The sequence below is a fragment of the Heliconius melpomene genome, chromosome 12, assembly GCF_056956725.1.
Source record: "Heliconius melpomene rosina isolate 202511_hmr_F chromosome 12, ASM5695672v1, whole genome shotgun sequence".
Classification (NCBI taxonomy): Eukaryota; Metazoa; Arthropoda; class Insecta; order Lepidoptera; family Nymphalidae; genus Heliconius; species Heliconius melpomene.
The window spans coordinates 8,707,447-8,729,993 of NC_140400.1; the positions used below are offsets into that span (position 1 = coordinate 8,707,447).

At 28.5% G+C, this 22,547-nt stretch overlaps 2 protein-coding genes across 4 annotated transcripts; one reads left to right on the top strand and one right to left on the bottom strand.

The window, feature by feature from the left end:
• Positions 1-3,108: 3,108 nt before the first annotated feature.
• On the bottom strand, positions 3,109-9,550 carry LOC146533755 (uncharacterized). The gene is made up of 6 exons (XM_085194298.1): positions 9,290-9,550; positions 8,802-9,027; positions 8,189-8,425; positions 6,583-6,918; positions 5,896-6,021; positions 3,109-5,391 (listed from the first exon to the last, which is right to left on the bottom strand). The coding sequence occupies exons 1-6, from the start codon at positions 9,401-9,403 to the stop codon at positions 4,790-4,792; spliced, it is 1,641 nt and encodes a 546-aa protein (XP_085050424.1). The 5' UTR covers positions 9,404-9,550; the 3' UTR covers positions 3,109-4,789.
• A 589-nt stretch (positions 9,551-10,139) lies between these two features.
• LOC146533756 (glycoprotein-N-acetylgalactosamine 3-beta-galactosyltransferase 1-like) lies at positions 10,140-20,686 on the top strand. Of its 3 annotated transcripts, none has more exons than XM_085193971.1 (8): positions 10,140-10,406; positions 11,576-13,046; positions 14,800-15,032; positions 15,337-15,475; positions 16,327-16,423; positions 16,622-16,748; positions 17,044-17,198; positions 17,361-20,686. In XM_085193971.1, exons 2-8 carry the CDS (start codon positions 12,904-12,906, stop codon positions 17,511-17,513), a joined length of 1,047 nt encoding a protein of 348 aa, XP_085050097.1. In that variant the 5' UTR covers positions 10,140-10,406; positions 11,576-12,903; the 3' UTR covers positions 17,514-20,686. The 3 variants fall into 3 exon arrangements, with proteins under 3 accessions (XP_085050097.1, XP_085050098.1, XP_085050096.1); XM_085193972.1 differs by having other exon boundaries at positions 12,922-13,046; XM_085193970.1 differs by lacking the exon at positions 10,140-10,406 and adding an exon at positions 10,462-10,834 and having other exon boundaries at positions 12,922-13,046.
• Positions 20,687-22,547: the final 1,861 nt, after the last annotated feature.

Consider the following 22,547-nt stretch of genomic DNA (forward strand, 5'->3'; position numbering starts at 1 on the left):
ATCTAGATTGAAATTATATTTCTATAGAAATTATATTCTTATATTTCAAGCAGGCGTAGCCGCGTCCGGGTCGGCTAGTGTTGAATAAAAAGGAATAGATTCAAAGGCCCAAGCTTCATTTTAAAGAAACATTTTTATGATTAATATTGTTATTTTTTTGTCCTGTGTACACAAAACCACTTACAAAAAAAGAACTTCCTTTACATAGTACCCACTATTTTTTTTTTTGTTTTAACGCTGTATCCTGCACATAGTAGGATAGGTAGAGGGAACCTATGACACTCTATACCCATTAACGTGCTTTCATTTCCCACTTTTCGCCAATTCTGGCGTCTTGAATGGCGACAGTCAACGCCGCGATATGGCTCGTTATCACAGCGAGGAAATGAAAATATAAAAATTTCATTCTCCTGACTGGGGATCAAACCCACAACTGTGGTGTGGTTATTTTAACATCAAAAAAAACTTTCTTTGTCTTTATAGATATGTACATTTGATATTAACAGAGCTTTCTAGTATATTTACCATAACTTAGAGTAATATAGATTTAATTTGTTTTGTTATTATTTTTATAAATAATTTACAAATATTTTTTTTTAAATGGTAATATGTAAATATTTTGTGATTTTTTTTTCATATATTTTAAATGGTTGTAACTAATGTACGACATTCCGAAACTTTATGTGAATGTAATAATTATATTAATAATCTATGGGTGATAAATAAACCAATGATCATGATTTTGGATTTTATTTCTATTTTATAAATATCCTGGGAAGGGAGGATAGAAAGTGATTTCTGATTTGAAATCACTTTTCCTACTAAACTTAAACTGTAAAATTAAAAGCTAAAAATAGATTAGAATAAAACAAAACCTATTATGGTTTTAATTTATGTATCTGTTTTCTTTATTTTGCAAATATTAATTCATTTTCCCGAGTGGGTATCGAACCCACAACTTATCGCGTTTACAGTCGCACTCTCATGCATCTGTGCCACGGCTGGCCTCAAATCTAACCTATCTTTCTAATATATATTAATAGAAAATTTTAAAAAAAGCACATGCCTAGGGGAAAAAATAAAACAAACATTATTTAAGACAGTTTTATTTACAAAAATACATCACAAAGTATAATATATTGAGCTTAAAAGTCCTGTATAACGATAGAACACGTTCACACCAAGCTTCCACTCCCTACTAAGCTTGGAATTGAGATCAACGAGAACAAAGATGGACAGACAGACCGCTTCATTTTATATTTAATTATATAAATACAATAATAATTATTATATAGACCGACAAAAAAATATGAATTTTCCGAGGTACACGCAGACACCGGCGCAGAAGAACAAAAGTACAGTCAAGCACGATAATAAGTATCATTTACTACGCCACATTGCCGAGATGTTATAAAAACAAATATAAATATACGGATAATTCCGAATATGGGTCTATATGACACTTGTTAAGACAGGTTTTTTACTTGGCGTGCCCAAAATGTCACATCCATAATATCCCTGCCATATTGGATATAAGATAAGAAGTGACACTTAACTGCGCATATTGAATGTTATGCACGCGACTGTACATGATGACTCGTGCCTCTTCACAATCATCACAACCTATTTGTCGGACTATAATATAAAAATGACATTAATGACACAACATTCAGATTAGAAATGCTAAGTTAATAAATAGTCGTAAATACATATAAAGTAGTTAACGTGGAAAAATATGTTTGTCAGTCACAAATGAAGCGGTGGAACAACATTTATTTATTTATAAATTCATATATATATATATATATAGATTTTTATCCAAAATTCCATACATTCATTATGGCACTAAATGAATACACCAATTCGTTTTAAAGTAAAGGAAATTATTCTACATTTTAAATTATGATTTAATTATAAGAATATGTTTTAAAGATATGTGTTATTGATAAAGACATTAAGTGATATTGATATTTCGATTGTTGAATTTAAGTTAATCCAAAGAAGACAAAGATTCTAGGGGAATAGATGCGAAAAAAATATTCTTAACATTATTAAAATAATAAGCAATCAACGAATACATATAATATATATAAATATAAAATATAATAAATATAATATAATAATATATATATATATATATATAATATCTAATATCTTACAAAAGCTTTTAAAATATAAGAAAAATTTAAACAATCGAAATATCAAATCGATTTAACTTCACCATTTACCGTAGCAACAGACGTTTTCAATAAAAATATTAAACATTTAAATTTAACAATGTTCATAACGAATTCTTGTCTTTTTAAATTTTTAATATGTAAGCTTTATATTTTAGAGTAAAAGAGAAAGTGCAAGAATTGAATATAAGAAAAGCGACTTTAATCGATTATCGAATCATTTTTCATGATTTAATATATTATGATAATAAGATTATTATATAATAGAATCGAGTAAACAAACATAAAAATATAACAATAATAAATAGACATTATATATAGACGGACTGACTAAAAAGATTAAAAGAAAAAAAACTAAGTTTTAAGAATCAGGTTTCATCAGGTACTATTCGTTATAAATTTTGTTTCAAATTAAAAAAAGACAAGATAATTGTTTAAAAAAGATACTTTATAAACGTATTTTCAAATTGAAATTTAACTTTTAAACGCTCATAATTAAAAGAAATATACACATCATATATATTTTCTACAGCAATTTTGTTCATAAGAGTTTAGATTAAATACAAGTTTTATAAGTGTAATTTTTTTGGGGAAATATGAAAATGTAAGGAAAGCCTCAAAATGTTTTGTAAAATGAATGCAATGTAAATAACATTGGTTTTTTTAGCACAAGTAGTAGTCTTATAAGTCATCTATGTAGTATTATGAAGAAATAAAAACCTGTAACAGCCCTTCTACTCAGTCAGAGTAGCCAAAGGGAACCTAGTGTCAAGACACTCCATCTCCCATTTTGGCCATTACGTGTTGAATAGAACATAATGCCGCACTTCGTGTAGCGGATCAAGAAAATGAAAACGACTACCTTATCTATATCAGAAGATATCAAATGGCTAGCTGACATTAAACTTTTAACTGACATTAAATAAACATATTATAAATTAATTTTTTGCAGTTTAATATCAGTTCTAAGATAATTCACACCAGTGAGCGTTATTATTAACGGAGTATTAAATGAGAAAACATAAAGAAAAATAACGACTTTAAAGATTTTCTAAGATAAAGTGCAGAAATGGTGACTAAAAGTTTAAGAAATCGATTACACTTTGGTAGCACCATTTATTTATATATGTGTGTAATCAATTTGACATTCTTTATTTTCATTTAATAGTATATTATATTTAAAAAACTGAAGAAAAAGAGAAGCTTCGTATGGCTGTTACTAAAATAATACAATAATTCTACACAAGATGACACATATCTATCTACAGATACAGAATACAGTATGTGAAAAAATGCATTGGGAAACGGAGAATCAATACATAAAATCCATTTTTTTTTTAACAATGGAATAAATAATAATTTCATTTTCGAAAATAACAAACATTGCGATTGCTAAATCTCGAAAGATTTAATAAAAAAAATATTAATATATGAAAGAGGACAAACAATTTAATACATGTATTTAAAGTCCCATCCATTTTTACACATGCTGTATAACACTACACAACTGGGTACACGGCTATGTATATATAATAACCACAAAAATATTCTATTACCAATATTACAATATTTCTTATAATAATTCAATTTTATAACGTAATTCTTTAACCACAACTAATTTATAACTACTCATAATAACTAAATTATATCAATTTGTTTATAATAACATTATTACATAATAAAACACAAATATAGGTGTTTATATACGTATGTATACATATACAAACAGTCTATCCCCCCCAAGCATTATTTAAATGCTACCGCCATACATTTGGCTTAAATCAGCCTTTCTTTAACTTTTAATATAACGGGGGAATGCCCCGAAATAATTTGTGACTTATTAAAATACAGATTATATTAATTAATCGAACATATATAACTAAATCTATTAATAACTTGGGATACATTAGGGATACGTAAGGTTGAAAATTTAACATTTAAAAACTATCCATTTTATATTCTACAGGTAATTTAAAACCTAAGCTTTCCTAAAGAAAATATCTATATTAAAACAATCCAAGAAACTTAAAATATCAAATTACGCTACAATCTGTGTGATTATACATAATTATATATTCTTTCTGTATTCTTTTTTTTTACAATTCGCTTTAATTGCACAGCCCAGCTTTATTTACCCCGTATCTTTATAATATAATTTTATTTTTCATCTATGATGTCGCAATATATATAATCTATTAATGCCTAGAAAATAAGTCTCGGTGTTCTAATATAACATAAAGGATAAGTATTATGCAAATTTAATATTTATAGAACTAACTCCTTAGAAATAAAACTACTGACCGTGATAAGATGGAGGCGACACTTCTCAAAATGGCAACACAAGATATTTATAAATTTAATCAATTAACATTTTGAAACAAAAGACATATGAAAAAGCACGAGTTTATTTTAGCAAAGACAGTAAACATATTTTTTTAATTATCTTCCCAATCATAATTTTCCAATATGGCGACGAAAGCATTATTTGAATTTAATCAAAAAATACTTAAAACATTTCTTACGTACTTTTCAATCATATATCACTAATATACATATTTTACGTTCACTGCTTTCGATAAATTTTACCAATTCCTTTTCGAAACACCCAAGATTTACAACAACACTTTTTTTTCCAGAACATTTTTCTCACACCTAACAATAACATCATCATGGCGGTTATTCAAAATCTTTTTGGCCCTAGACAGATCGTCTAAGAAACATTTACCTTTCTCCGTACGCATAATCTGCTTTTTCGGTAGTAAATTCTTAGACAAATGCGCAATTAGTTTCTGCCAATCTTTTAATAAGAAGAAAACTTTATCATGCCTTGTTTCAATTGGGACCGGCCCGTTAGAATATTCGAAGAAAACATTCATTATATCTTTGGGGCAACGGGAAACACGAGTTTGTTTTAACAACGACAACAACAATTTATCGACATCTTTATGAGCTATTATGGGTTTATCATATATATTGTTATACAAATTAGTATTCTCAGCGGGACCTATAACGTATATAACATGGGAAGCGAACTCTAAGGCTTCTCCAGCCCAAATATATGGGTCGCCATGATTCGTTTTAGAAATGTCATCGTCGTACATAACATCGAAACCGTATTCTGATCTTAGATAAGTAACAAAGGAGGACACGCATTCAGCGTGGAGACGATTCGCTGGTGAATATATTACTAGGACTTTTGTGGGTGGTGGCACTTCTGTAACAAATTATTATTCTTTGGTTAGTTTTTTTTTGTGAGGGAATAATTGTCGGTTTTTGTAATATTAAGCTTTGTCAATATATACAGTTCCAAAGCTCAACATTAGCATTTTTTATTTTTAAAATAAAATAAAAGTAACATAATTCAAAAGGATATCTTATACTATGTAGCAGACTATAAAAGTAATGTAAACTATAAATATAAAAAAGTATAAAAATTGTTATATGTATAATACTGAAAAAATACAATATAATACTACAAAATATTGATAATGTCTAAAAGTAATGAAAAGATAACTTAAAAACCAAAACAGAAAAAAAACAAACAAGTAAAAATTGTACTGCTTAACCTACATATATGTACAAAAATTTTAATTGAAGAGAATTACACAAAATGTAAAAAAGAGTATAAACTACAAACTGAATGACTGTAAAGATATAGCAGTTAGAAATAAAATAAAAAAAAACAAAATACATATAAAAAAAGGCCATAAGTACTCACCCAGCCCATAATCCTTGCACCAGTACCTGCGCACAGCGCGAAGTACAACATAGTATGCAAACAGAGTGGCCACTACCAACGCACTTACACTTGCTATACATATGTTTAGTGTTCCTGTATCACTGCCTGGAAAATATATTAATTTATTATTTTTTTTCTTAGGACTCCATGACTCAAGTGTCTGTCTGATTGTAAACCTGATGGTCGTGGATTCGATTATCACTCAAAGTTAATTTTAATTTCTTCACTCTGGCTACAAGGGGCACAAATTTTGTGCCACATTATTGAATGTTTCGATCTATCAAAGTACTGGATAAGTAGGAATGTATTTGTCAGTATTATAATCTATTCTTAGTTCTATAAAGTTGAAGAGATTGTTTAGTTGATTGTGTTAATCTCAGCAAATTTCAATTAAATTAAAAAAAATATTTAAGTATGAATTTGTTTGCAATTATTCAATGTATTGACAATGTCTTCACCACTTTAAGGTATAATTTTAAATTAACCATTTTCCGACTATAATACGATCGACGAGTCGTGGCTAAACGTGAGTGAAATTAGCTGTAGATCTGATTTTACAATTTTTTCTTACTATCGAATATTTATTAAATGCGAAAAAAACAAAGCCTAAGTTCAAGGTCGTATTGTACCTTAGTTAATACAATAAAAATAATTAAAAATACCTACCAATAATAACAATTCTAGGGCTTTCAACCGATTGACACTCAACTAAAGCATTTTTACACTTGTCATGTATGGGTGTCACCACGAAATAGTAAGAACCGGCCTTTATCAAAAGACTGTAGTCAAAAGTTACTTCCTGTGTGGCATTTTTTAGTTTTAAACTTGTACTTTTAATTATTTCCTCGCATTGAGTCCCTTTGTTGCACTCTTTCATGATTTCTATTTGAAAAGCTGTTATTTTTAAGTGTTGCGGCGGCGGCACTATATGTAGTTTCATAGAGCTAGTCAAAATTTCAATATAAACAAATGGTTTCCATTCCGTTTCGCTTATGGTTGGACCTGCAAATGTTTAAAAATAGTTTGTTTATAAGCAACATATTAACCTACAAACATAAATATTCAAATATTCCTACATCACATTGGCGCCAGTATTTAATTCTATACTTGCACGCACCTAACAATTTCCTGTTATTGCATCTATAAAAAGCTTCTTAATATATGCTATAATTAATTAACGAGGAAAACAAATACATCACTAAGACCATAGTACTGGCAAATCTGTATGGAACAATTTTATTTACTATTGTATAATTTAAAATGAGTATAATATGTAGTACTCCACAGATAGGTAATAGGATTTTCCGTAAATTTCCGCCAAATTCTGCAGACATTGCGTGTTGAGTGGGGGCACTCAACACTGCTCTCTGCCTCGGTACCAGAGCGAAAATGAAAATGTTAAATATTTCATTTCCTTGAGTTGGAATCGAAGCTACAATTTTTACGTACATACACTATATTTAATTAATATTTTAGTTCTTTTTTCAGCTATATCATTTAACTAGCGGACGCGCGCAGCTTCGCTTGCTTATTTAAGGGTGTGGTTGCGGTTTATTAGAATTCATTAAATATTTTTAAGTCTAAATTTAATTTTTTTTAATAATCGGTAACGTTTTAAAGATTTTTCCATACAAACTTTCAACCCCTTATTTGCACTCTTAGGGGAAGAATTCTAGAAAACCATGAAACATGTGTTCAATTAAATACTTTTAAGAGTCTGCATTTCAAATTTTATAAAAATTGGTGCCGATTTAAAAAAAATCTATACAAACTTTCAACCCCTTATTTGCACCCTTAGGGGGAGAATTCCAGAAAACGATGAAACACATGTTCAATTAAATACTTTTAAAAATCTAAATTTCAAATTTTATAAAAATCGGTGCCAATTTTTTTTTTTTTCGATACTAACTTTTAACCCCTATTTCACCCCTTTAAACATCTGTCCAAATTTCACGTTTCTACCATCAGCGGTTACGGCTGTGCGTGTGTCTTACCTCAGTCAGTGAGGACAAGTCCTTTTATATATATAGATAGATAGATAGATAATATGTGCACATATTAAAAAACTACCAAAATTGAAGCCATCAACTTTCTTCACATATCTGCTTCACTTGATATGCCCCATATAAGATAATACCCATAAAGCCTTATCAACAATGTCTATTGCCCAAACTATAGGACATTAATAAATCCTCAAATCTTTAAAGTATTGTTGAGTGGCATAACTCAACACTCTGGCTAAAAGGGTTAAAAGTTTGTATGTAATACTTACTTAACATTTTAGCTGATGGTATATTAAAATAATATCTTCCTCTATTAACAACAACATCATCCGTTGCTTCAAAATCTAAAATGTGACTTTGTCCATTATTAGACGTCCCGTCCGTAAGAGACCAGTAACAATCATAGTATAATACAGATTGATCATTTATTGTCACATCATTTGAAATAACTATGTTCCTGCAGTGACTTTCCATATTTTTGTATTTTTGGAAACGGAACTTCATTGCTGAAATGAAAACATATTTGTTGAAATTTCTTGGAAAATGTTTGAGTGGTATTTTTTTAAATGTTTAATTTTAGCAAAAGTTTTTATAATTTCTTAGATACTTAAATTTCTTGATAGTTTTTTTATGCAATAATTTTTTAAAGGTAATGCATATCTCTTCAACTATTACTAACCAGGCCCATTAGACTTATCTAAACATTGTTTATGCTTACTGTATACATTTTATACAAAAAATTATATAATGGTATAATGTATTATTTTCAATTCCTCACTCTGGAACAAGACAAACATAGTGTTGAGTGCTACCACTCAAGATCCAACACTATGCTGACCCTTAACACTAGGTTAAGTGATAAATATCTTAAGAAAGACTTACTTTTCCATTTTATGTTACTAAAAGTTATATTCAGAAGAGTGTAATTGACTGAATAGTAAGATTGTAATTCTTTATGCACCACTGGCAGGATATAAGGCTTAAGACTCACTCCACCAATGTGAGAATTAGAAGATATAGGTCCAAAATTATCTATGCAATCTGAGCTGTTTGGAGCAATATATTCTACTTTACAACTGTCATCATCTGAATAATGTTCACCTAATATCTAGAATTAAAATTATTATTATAAAGTAATTTCTGTTGTAATTTCTTAAAGCTTTATATCAAGCAAAGATAACAATCGAATAATCTTGCAGAAATAAAAAAATCTATTATGTAATATTTTTTGTGACATTAATTAATTATTAAATCACTGAGATATATCATCGTATTGTCGACAACTACTTTTCAAGGACATCTATCTCGATAAAATCAATAACATAATGCAACTCTCTATCCACTGCGTAACACAAGAAATGAACCTTTACCTGGGTTGTACAACTGCGTGTTATTTTTGTATTATTTTCACAAAACTGATAATGTTGTCCAGAAACATAGTGTAAGAAGAATATTAAAGCTAATGAAATAATATTTTTCCCCATTTTGCACCCGCAACTAAACTAGGGTTGAAATTTATAAAAATATAATACTTCCATAGCAACATAAAATTAATACATAGTTATATTCTTAAATTTTCACTGATTAGCTCAAAGCAAATACACAGAACGCAATAAAACTGTTTACAATACGACGACGAGATACCTACAAAAACAATATGGCAGAATATTGAACATCCACAGAGTATCAATTATTAGAAGTTCAACAGATGTTTTGTTTTTATTTCATCAATGTATACAATTGTGGCAGTACTATGTACAATGGTATTTGCATGTACACAATTATTTATTTTCGAATATGAATTATTTTCGTGATGGTTATTATTTTAAAAACAATGTCCATACATTGACAGCTAAAATTTCGACCAATTCTTATTTAACATAACTTTTTTATTTATGAACCGATTGAAACAAAACGAAGAAGAAGTTTTCTAAAATACAATAGTGAAAACTGCATTTAAATCAGTTAAGACGTTTATGAGATTACCGTGAACAAACAGATAAAAAAAATTAAAATCATGGATTTGAGCTGTGTTACATTAATAATTTCACCCAATAATAAATTTTCTCATATCTTCCATGTACAAACATCAATTGCTTACGATTTTATTTTAGGTATAGAAATAGATATAACATAAAAACTATTAATGTGTAATACCACTAGTAGTAAATGTATTCTGTGTTTTGTATGTTCCTTGTGTAATACCAACCGGTATCCGCTGTCATGTTCTGACTGCTGGCTTGTTGTTAAATGTCATTTATCAGTCGTAAATTCGTATATTGTCTTTCATTTGTATATTATTATTTATTACTAAATTATTAATAAACTTCAGAGTTTAGACTTCAAATACAAAAAATGTGATTAAACACGTAATAAAGGTCAATATGAAAGGATAAAAAAAATGAAAATCACATAATATTTGTGTTTTGTATTTGTCACATAATATGTTTAAATAAATTGTCTAGTTAAATAAGCTACAGGATGACCGTGAGTAGATAAACTTCTATTTTTATAAAAATGTTTAAGTTGTAAAGTATTTGTAATTGTTCGTCTCATATCTGCTTCCTTTTGATAACTATTTAGTGAATAATGAATATTTTATTAACATTTTAATGATAATAATACAAGTAATAGTGAGAATTATACATATAGCACAAGTTAATTTTCAAATATTATACATAATTAACTGGACTGTCTATATTTTTCTCAGTAGTTTAATATATCCTATTTACGAATTTTGTGGAAATACAACAATTTTATAAAACTTTTATTAAAGTAACTGTAATAAAAGAACTATAAAATGCAAAGTAATTATATTGCTCAATCAATATTGATTGCTGCGACTTTGATTGATTTATTTTTTAACTAACTTCCTAAGTATCAAAAGAGAAATGTTGGATTATACAGATGGAAGAGTAAGTATTTTTTTTATATTGTTATGTTGTTCTTCATAAGTATATATTTTAAATTATTTAAATAATATAAACTGTGGATATAGTATTTTACTTATCTTGTTTCTCTAATGAATTATACTACAAAATTATACAGAATGGAATATTCAATAAAACCTGATCTTTAAACAAAATCTGAATATTTATTAATTGATAAGAAATTATGGTATTTTTTTTAGTATTTAAAATGTAATATTTTTTCAATTATTTTTGCTTTATAGATTTTTTAAAATTATACAATTACTGTTAAGTCCAAATTAATTTTAGATATCACAACACACATAAATACTAAGATCTCACTACTCAAAAATTTTTTTTCATATTGTAGACTTTTCTGATATATTCTATTACATAATATGTATGTAAGTATACTAAATAGGCTACAACTTATATAAAGACATTGTGTATAATTTGTCTATATACAAATTTAACTATATACTATAATAAGTTGAAGCAGGTGAATCTGTGTGTGGGTTGCCAGTACTATATATATGAGATGCAAAAAGTAAAAAAAAGTAGATTGAAAGTCATACACACACTATTAAGAAAATATTTCAATGTTTAGACATATTTCATTGTACCAATACAAAGTCTACAATATGTAGTAGCAATCAACAAACACAAATAACAAAGTATGTTAATTGTAAACAAACAAGCTTTTAACTGTGTTTAAAAAATCTCTTCGATGTCTATTAACATTTTCAGTATCGGTGGTGGTTAGCGATATGTTAAAATCTTTTATAGATTTTTCTGTTTTTTCATTATTTACAAAGTGTTCCCACAATGAATTTGTCTTTTTAAAATTTATCAGTTTGGATTAATTTACTAAAGTTGCTAATTTGAATGATATTTTTTTTTAAATAATTAATTAGATATTATTAAAAGGTAGTTTAATAGTATTAAACATGGTTTTGTGTTGTGACTTGTGACTATGTTTTTAAGTAACTAAAAATCAAAATGAAATCAGGTTCAGAAATATAAACGTAAATAAATATTTCACTTCCTTGAGTGGATGGGAGTTCCTCAGTCACACCCTTGTGCCACTACACCGTGACAACCTCAAGTTTTAAGTAACTAAACTAAAGCATATATAAGTTTATTTCAAAATAACTTTAGAGAGTTAAGGACCTAATTAATTCTCATTACTGGCTGTCTTTCTGCTTAGCATAATTGGTAGTCACTAATATATAGGAACTTACTCTCATACTGAAATTATTAAGTTAAATGAATTTAATTTTTAGTATATTTTTTTGGAATATAAATATTTATTTTTGATAAAGGAATTAATTTACATTTTCCTACACTTGTATTTACGGAAACTATTGTTCAGTGGTCTAATTTCCCAATATTTAATGGTAAGTAAATAAAATTGTAGATACATTAAAAGACATAAAACATCTGTGTAAACTAAGCGCAACGTACGCCTATTTATTTAAAGCTAGATTGCGATAAATGAGACCTAATTTTGTATTGTCATAAGAGTATTCAGAATTGATAGCTTAGTCATTGAACTCGAATCGTCGTATAAAGTGTATTGATAAAAATATTTTGTAACATTTTGTCGATATTCAAATTTCCAAAAAGAAAATAAAATAGTAAACTTTATTTTTTTAATAAGAAGCATTTTTTTCTTAAATTTATGGATTGTGAGGAAAGTCGACTAACGTTATATATTACATATTATAATGTTCGTAAGTGTGTAATTGTAAAATATATATCATTAAAAGTAAAATAGTTTACAAAATAATTATTTAACAAAAGATAATATTCTCATAACTTCATTGTTATGCATCCGCTGTGCTCGTCACAATCGTTATTTTTAATGAGAAACATATTGCAATACAGATCTACAAAAGTTATTGACAATTTGCAATTTGATGCGTTTATACCTGAATAAATTACAAAAAAAATGATAAACGTTAAATAAATTTAAAAGAGCGGTATAGTCTTTTTTATACAATAAAGACATTTCGTTGTGTGAACACTGTTCGGGAAAAAAGACGAGTTAAAGTTTTTCTTGGTCAATTTTGGCAATGTACGCCCCTGTGCAGGATGGCAGGGTGATGGGGCGTCGCTTTATCCTAACTCTGGTGATTGGGATATCCGCGGGGTTTAGTTTCGCGTATATTCTGCTAACCTCGGCCGGATTCACGCGGGATGTAGCTTGGTCTTACAGGTAAAGGAATAACATTTCTATTTCTTTCTGTTTTATTTATCTGTGCTATTTTAATTTTTTAACTGTGCTTTTTCTGTTGCATGGCGCCTTTTTATGTTTATGTTGTCTTCGTATATATTCTTTATTTTATGTGCGGCATGGAAAATTAAAGGTTTGTAGTATGGATGGAGTTTTACATTTACCTTTTACTGCGATATTTTAAGTAAAATATATTTTTAATTAAATTTTAATTATCTAACATGTTTGCTAAAAATGTCCGTTAAAAAGAATAAATTCTGTTATGAATATTGAACAATTTTTTACTTTACATTTATATTCAATTAATGACATCGTATCCAAATAATAATATGTCGATTTGTTTTAACTTTTCATTCTACATAAATCAAGCCGTACTTACCCGGTATTATCACGGACTACCCGTGGTTGTACGTAGCCTCGATTAGCAAAACGTATATTTAAATTTAACAAGTTAATTTAAAATATATAAAAATGACGAAAAACCGAAAATATATGATAAAATATAACCAATGATTGTTAATTCAATCGTTAAATTGTGTCGTACTATTTAACACACACATCGTGTGACAGCTAACGGGACGATTGGGAGTTCGATTCCTTCTCAAGGGAATGAACTATCTTCATTTTCTCACGCTGGTAAGTAGAAAACGCGTCATGGAGTTCAACACGCAATACCTTAAAAATTGGGCGGAAGTATAAATATAAGGTTTCCTCTGCCTCTATCTTGCTTGATAAGGGATGCAGTATGGAGACAAAAAAAAGAAAGTTATATACCTAGTATTTAAATAATTACATAAAATTAAGTAGAGAAATATATACATAAGTTCTTTATATATTAGTAAACATGTTAATTATGACTTGTATAATGATTTTTTGTAATTAAAATAATATATAACTAAAATGATATAGAACACACATTGCTTATCTCTTTTGAAAGAAACTTAATTATTGGTTCTTTCACTTATTTAAAGATACATGTAATTTTTATAAAAGATACATATAATTAAATACTTAAATGTATTATTTTTTATATCCAAATAATTTTAAATAAATATCAGGGTAAAAACATATTTATTTTTTCATACATTTATCCAGCAAGTACCTATGTGTTATTTACTAATTATGCTTATTATAACTTACGTATTGATAGAATAAATTTATAGTGAATCATTCTATTCACTAGATGACATCTTGTAAGATAGACAAAACAAATGTTTTGTTTCTTCGTAGTCAGAGAAAATGGAGGACACTGTACTTTGGCTATTATAGAGACTTAGCGTGTTGGGTGACGGAATTCAACAACTTTGTCTTCTCAGACGGACAAAAATATTTTAAAATGTTTATTTCACAGTTCACATAATTTTATCATTTGTTCTCGTTATTTCGTTTTTAGTTCATAAAAATCACTTCGTAGTTTTAAATAATTTTGTAGTAGGTAAGAAATCACCTTTACAATCAGACATTTTCTAATTATGATGATGGCTAATAAAATAGCCATCATCATAATAGATGAATTGGATTTGAAATTCATTATTTCAAATCCAATTCATCTTATTTTTACAAACAAACAAATTAAGAAAGAAAAGTACGTTTTTACAGCAAACTTATAAAAACTTTAAACTTTTAACGTAGAGAGATTTGAACTTTTGCCTTTACGAAACCATAAAAAAAGTGCATTTAAATATTATAAAAAGGGAAATGATCTTGTGCCTTTAGCCAAAAAAACTATTTTCAGAGATTCCGCAAGAGACTTGGAAAGGCATCCCATACCAAATATCATAGAGCACGGCAGCGAAGAACCCGCGCACAGAGACGAGGACCGTTCAGTCGCCGATGAGTTGGCGAAACGCGTTAGAGTGCTGTGCTGGGTCATGACTCAACCTAATAATCACAAGAAGAAGGCTATCCATGTAAAAGCTACTTGGGGGAAACGATGCAATAAACTGCTCTTTATGAGTACTTCTAATGGTATTGGATTTTTTTGTTTTTATTTATAGTTTGCTACTGTATCCCGCATACTGCTACCCTACCCATCAGGCAGAGGGAACTTTGTGTTAAGACACTTTCAATGTAGAAGACATTGCGTGTTGAGTGGTGGCACTCAACGCTGCGCTTTGTTTTGTTGCCAGAGACGAAACGAAACGAAAGTGTCTCAATGGCAACGGAGTGTCTTAACACTAGGTTCTCAAGTTCCCTCTAACTATCCTGCTAGATGCGGAACACAGCGTAAAGCTGAAATTTTTATTTAACTATAACACCTAATATATTACAGATTCTACGCTGCCATCCATTAAACTGCCTGTATCTGAAGGTAGGGACTACTTGTGGGCCAAAACTAAAGCAGCTTTCAGATATGTATATGAACATCATAGAAGAGACGCGGATTGGTTCTTAAAGGCCGATGATGATACGTAAGTTATTTTATATATTACTACCAATCTGCTCCCATCCACCCTTCGTTGAACTCTATAATTATGAAGTTACTGATCTACAGTACTTTAATTTTTAGGGTACCGTACCTTTTAAGGAAAAAAGGACCCTTATAAGATCACTTTATTGTCCGTCTGTCTGCCTTTATCTCTGGAACTCAGTTAAGAAGACAAAGCTCGGCGTTGAATTCCGTCGCTTAACACGCAATGTCTCAAAAGTTTTGCGTTAAATGGGGAACTGTGTGTTCTATTACTAGGTTCCCTTTCAAAGCGAAAAAGTACAAAATTATTTATAAAATTATTAAATATTTTTTGTACTGCACTGCATTATATTTTAATTATACATATATGTATGTTATCCACAAAGAAATATGCAACAGTTATTTCTTAAAAATTATATCATAAATAGAAATACCTATATTACCATATATGTAATCATATTTTAGTGCCATAACTATAACACGAAGTAAATGTTTTCGTTAGACATAAATGCATGTGATGACGTGTAAGCGTGTGGAGCGTTATCAGAACAGATAGTGATAATTAAATCGTCTAACCAGTTACAACGGATACGCATTTAAAAAGTGCACCTAAGAGTACCTATCTTTTTTTTTGTACACATGGGCATGGGAATAGAGGGAACCGGAAGTGGTCACAAATTTTATTAATAAAAATTTGGCCCGGAACAAAAAAACCTTTTACGAAAAAATACCTTTAAATGAACATATGTTCAAAGCTAATGTCCATACATCAATCAATTAGTGATACATAACTACGCTCTGCACTTTTAGTGTAATACACTACTCTCAATAATTTCTATTTCGTTTTTTCAGATACGTTGTAGTGGAAAATCTAAGATATATGCTATCTGAGCACGACAGCAAGGATCCTATATATTTTGGATGTCGCTTCAAACCGTTTACATCGCAGGTGAATTAAATTTATATTTGTTTTTCAATACGATTTAATATATTTTTTTTACGAGCCATTATATATTTGTTTTGTAGATAATTATATGTGGAGAAAGAAGTGCCTTAAAAGTACAAAGAGCAGAAAGTAAACTAATTTGCTCCTCTATATTTTTGATCGGTTTTTGTCGAAAAATAATAAAATATTTGTCCTTTTTAGGGTTACATGAGTGGCGGGGCGGGCTACGTGCTGAGCCGCGCGGCGCTGGACCGCTTCGTGTCGCGCGGGCTGCCCTCGCCGCACCTGTGCAAGGCCAGCGACCACGGCGCTGAGGACGCCGAGATGGGTACGGGGTTTGGTTTTATTGTGAATTTTTAGCTTGGATCAAATGGAACACGAGTAAACTAGTGTTAAAACAATCCGTTCCACACTTTTTGTCGGACTTTTTAAGTATGGCATGTTGGCGGAACTCAACGCCGCACTGTGACTTGAATTTATTTACCAGAGCGAGGAGATGAAAATATTCAGTATTTCATTTCCCCTAATTTAAATCGAACCTAAAACCTGTCGCGCTTACCTCGTAGCATAAGTAAATATATACAATAATAATAATTAACAACAGTCAACAATAATAATTCCAGGTATATGTCTCCAACACATAGGCGTTAAAGCAATGGATTCCAGAGATTCCTTGCACAGAGGTCGATTCTTCCCCTTCGTACCTAAAGATCATTTGTTTCCAAATAAGGATAAAGGTTTTTGGTACTGGCAATACATTTATTATCCTACTGATGAGGTGAATATATTATTATTATTTTTATATTATTAATAATCTTTAGTTTGTTACGTTATGAACTTATTTTTGTCTCAGAAAATATAAGTATCATTTAAAATACTATTTAACTAACAAATAAAAACTAAAACTAAATCGAACCTACTACCCTCTTAATTGTTTCAGGGACTTGATTGCTGTTCAGACCACGCGGTCTCATTCCACTATGTAGAACCGGAGCAAATGTATGTTTTGGACTATCTCATATATCATTTAAGGCCATACGGAATTAGTTATGGTGGAGGTTCACATAGAAACGAAAGTCGGATTGAAGGTTAGTTTATTGATTAATTTAATAATATTTCAATATTGTGTAATTTGTTTTGTATATGGAAAATGACAGATCTATCTCAATGACGGTTTTTTTGTAATTAACATTGGTTATCTGTGAGAACTTGGTATTGTAATATTAGTAGCTATATAATTAGCTAATGAATATGTAAATTATTTACTTTTTGAAAGTTTGATTTATAAAGATTTACTTATTGTAAGAATAATTCTCAAATTCCAGAGCTAACCATTTTTGGTATTCATTTGCAACATTCTTTAAAAATTGTATATATAAGAGAACACATTAAAAATAAGCCTTAAATTATGTTAAATTATGCAAATCAATTATGTCAAATTCTTTTAAACGATAAAAAGGCATTGATCTTAAATTATTTAATTAATAAATTATGACAGCTTTTGACCGAAGGCAGCAAAGTCAAAGAATTGATTATGATTTATATATATAAATAAAAAGCGTATACGAAACCAATATGTGCATTACTGGAGATGGCTTGATATTGAAAAAATGGTCTATAAATTAATATTTCTTATATTCAAAAATTGATAAACGAAAATTGACGATATTTTAGCTTTCACTTCCATATTTAAATTTGACGTTCAAAGTCTTGACACAGATCAAAATTTCAATCAATTTTTTTAATATATTTCTTTCATTTAATTTCATCAGATGGCTTGCAATAAAAAATAGGTTGTTTAAGATCTGAAATAAATGTATAGAAAATATATATAATCTAATCAAAGTTGACGCCATCTTTGCGTCATTATTCTACATTTAAATTTGACTTTGAATTTATATTTTTTTTATTTTAAAAGTAATATACCAAAGTAAAAAAATATATACCAAAGTGTAGTCAGACGTAAAGTCATTTCTAACATCGATTTTAAAATGAATCTCGTGTTATATTGTTATTCTACATATACATAATATGTAGCGTTTTTAAAAATGTCTTATATTGGGAATCTCATTTATTTAGCATAATACGTAGTATCCTGATGTAAACCAAACTTGCCATAATGTAACTTTTTATTATTATAATAAGCATAATATATTTTTAAAATATATATAATAAAAAAATGTATCGAACTTATAATCTCATTCTTATATTATTTGTAACTAACTTAAAATGGACAGACATATATTGATAATTAAAAGAAAACCAAAATAAAAATTGTGGCCAGTTGTGGCACGGAGCAAAAGCGTTTGACTGTAAAAAGCGACGGGTGGGTTGGATTGTAATGTCTGTCTAGCTTAAGTTGGTAGCTTCAGAAATGTCAATCTATATTTTTTTTTATTATAAAAAGATAGTTTAAATATTTTATTTAACTTAATTAGAGAGAAAGGCGTTACACTAGGCGTTAGGCGTTTATTCTTTTTATAAAAAGAAATCATCTTCACGCTGTATCTCGCACACAGCCGAGTAGGCAGAGGGAACCTTGTGTTAAGACACTACGTTCCTCACTTTCCACTCTTTCTTCTTTGTAGCTTCTTTTATTTAGAATTTCTTAATATTAATTGAGATTTTATTTAATATAAATATTTTTTTTATATGTATGATGTATAAAATATACATATATATATGAGAGTTCTTGTACCAAAATCTCGTAGCATTTATATTATGTATAATAAGAGTTTTGTAAAGAGCAACGTAGAAATACGAATACTCACTGTGAGTTAGAAATAAGGGAAATTACACACGAAATTGACTTTTCCTATGTATAAACTTTTATTAATCAGCATTGATATAATCATTATTTTAAATATCATATATTTGGTATAATTTATATAATTTTGAAAGTATATTGTAATTATATATTATATCTCAATCTTATTATAATATTTTTAAAGTTCAATTTCGTGTGCAACTTTATTATTGTAGTATAAGAAACTAGTCGTTACATTCATAACATCACCAAAGAGCTCTATTTGTTAGTTTATTAAGCACATATTTAGATTATTTACATTTATTTATATTTATTTATTTGACCTTTTTAATAATTATAAAAAATATTTTAATAATGTAAAAAGCAATATTCGCTTATAAAGCTTAGATTTTCATAGAAGATTTTTGGTTATTCCAATTCACATATTTTTTTTCTTAGTATTATTTTTACCAAACAGATTTTGATAAAACATCAACAAATATTTTTATTATTAAAAAGGTCATTTACACAATGTGTATTTTTCAAAAAACTTTTATTTAATTAAAATCTCGAATTGTAGCATAATATAAAATGTTGATATTAATTGTAAATCATGATATTTTAAGTCATATTTATATATCGTCGTTTAGGATGTAAACTCGCTAAATACGTTTTTTGTCGTTATTGCCTTTATTTTATTTCATATAGTAGAGAATACAAATCTATTTTTGAAATTACAAAAACCTTCTAATAATATATGTATACTCATAGTTTTTCAACACACATTTTTGTCTCTCCTCCTAATTTGTTTAATAACCTGTTAGCAAGTTTACACTCTTAAGCCGACGATATCAGCTTATAGCTTGCCATTTATAACTTATAGATAATTTTATTTTTACACCTTTTTTATTAGTCCGTATCAAAAATGCCTTAAAAATTTGTATATAGTTATTACTATTATAAGATATTATTTTAAATTTAATATATATATAAATTTTAATATTCTTATGGTTTTGAGTTAAGACATACATATATATGTATTTATATATTATTAAACAATATATAAATACAGTATGCAAATTTTTGTATGGGCATTTTGAACTTTATATAGCTATTTAACAAAATATATATATATATATATGTCTTGAAATATAAATTATATTTCTTGATTTGAAATTTTTAAAATTACAAATTATTTGATAACAAGTTATTTTCTAACTAGTATGTTTGTAGTTTTAACATTTTCAAGATGTTATCTGCACTTAGAAAGAGACATTAACCTTTTTTAGTAACAAAAAATTTTACATGGCAGGAAAGTCATACACATGTTTGATCAACAGCTTCTCTAACTTAATATCTACTAATATTTGTAATTATTTACATATTTATATGATAAGTAAAAGTGTTCCTTTGTACTAAAATTTTAAACCTTTTATTTGCTCAATTGGTTATTTATATTTATTTTAAGGGTGCATCGATATGTGATCTTGATATGTTCTCATAAAGCATTTTCAGTTTCATTTGTTATTGTTTTATTTATTGTTTCCTAAAACTTAATTTATGTTATGATATTTATATGGAAACGTCACTTCGTTTTCAATCTTGATATTTTTGTTAGGTATAGGTTTGAAACAATTTACCCTTTATGCTGCTCCCGTAAAAGGAGCGCAGGGGCTTCCACCTGTATATGTAGACTAGTGGACCCGGACGCGGCTACGCCTGCTTGAACTATAAGAATATTTTCGCGTCGGTCATACTCATACTATGCCGCCCGCCCATGCCTATTCGAATCAGTGACATCTCCTTAATTATTTATTAGAATGTTATACAGTAAACTATAATTTCAGTCTAGATGAAATGCTGAAAGTGACTATTATATTTATTTTCATTAGAATGAATATCAAAATGTCGCGGTAACGAACGCGGTTGCGTAGCGACGCGACGGTTGTTATTAACATGGCAGAATAAATTGCATGTCAAATTAGAAAGTACTTTAAAATATATTAGTTTATATGTGTACTGTAATGTTATATAGCCTATAGCACTTCTGAAGAATGCAGCATTCATACAAAACAAAAGTAAATCGGACCAGTAGATCCAGAGATCTTAGCGTTCAAACAAACAAACAAACAAACTCTTCCGCTTTATTATATTAGTATAGATTTGTAGTTTAATTTGACAGGTTGACTTTTATATGACAGGTTGTTTTAAACTGTTGTTATTTACATAAACAGTTTATGATTCGATATTGAAATTATTTTTTTTACGCTTGAAAATACAAAATTAAAGAAAGAATTTACTTTTAAGTTTTATTTATACTCGTTTAAGAAAAATATAGAAGGGGAACACCCATAAAAAGATCGATTAAATAAAACAAAAATGGTTTTTACACGATTTTATTAATACTTAACTAGTCAATAACTAAACAATACAATGTCAGTTTATATTCAAATAAACATGGAATTTAATAGAAAAATACAAAAAAATATGCAAAAATACTAGTCAATGACTAGGAAATGTGATATATGTCATTATAACATGAAGATATCAAACAACCGATTTGTTCGATTTATTTATAGAAATAAAGAAAAAAATATAATTAATACTAATACTAAATTACACTAAGCATTGCCAAAGTTTCTCAATATTAAGCAACTTCGGCAAACATAACTAACTAAAAATTACAATATTATTAGCAAAAAGGAATATATGCGACTTCAAAAAAAAGAAAACTTGTAGTGTTTTTTAAAATAATAATATGCACGCAAAGTTAGTTAAGTATTGTTTATACAAAATATACAATACCAAAATAATTTTGCGTGTTGATGGAATTCAAGCGTCTTGCTTTACATGACCGGAACGGAAAAAGCAAATAATTAATTCCCCAGAGAGGGAAACGAACCTACAACTATTGCATTCATAGTCAAACATCAGAATATAATTAAATTCCATATACATTATATATATGTTTAAGTACAAATTTATAAATATTTAGAAAATCAAAACAAAAAAGACCACTATTATTTCAAATTACACAAATGAAATGAACATTGCTTTTGTTCCTAACGTTTTACATAGTGTGAGTAGTTTTACATAATAACTAATAATAATTTTACGTAACGTAGTAACTAGTAATACGGGTGGCGAAGAGGGGACTTTCGGGATTTACTCGAGCGCGGCAGATTAAGATACTGCGGATTCCTTGTACTTGGTTACGTACTTCCATCAAATATGAGCTCAGATCAGAATCAGATTAGTAAAAAAAATTGATCATCTGACATTCTCGAGCGCATCAGATTAAGGTTAAGTTAGTTACCGAGTTTGAGAGTGACGCAAAGAAGGGAGGAGGGCTACAAAGTCGTAAAAAAAACGTTATCACGA

Coding starts and splice junctions, on each gene's coding strand:
- LOC146533756 (XM_085193970.1), top strand. CDS start 10,811: ATGTTGGATTATACAGATGGAAGA. Junction 15,033..15,336: donor CTTTATGAGTACTTCTAATG/GTATTGGATTTT, acceptor AATATATTACAG/ATTCTACGCTGCCATCCATT. Junction 17,199..17,360: donor TTTATTATCCTACTGATGAG/GTGAATATATTA, acceptor TAATTGTTTCAG/GGACTTGATTGCTGTTCAGA.
- LOC146533755 (XM_085194298.1), bottom strand. CDS start 9,403: ATGGGGAAAAATATTATTTCATTAGCTTTAATATTCTTCTTACACTAT. Junction 9,028..9,289: donor CACGCAGTTGTACAACCCAG/GTAAAGGTTCAT, acceptor TTTTAATTCTAG/ATATTAGGTGAACATTATTC. Junction 8,426..8,801: donor TAGTAACATAAAATGGAAAA/GTAAGTCTTTCT, acceptor TTTTCATTTCAG/CAATGAAGTTCCGTTTCCAA.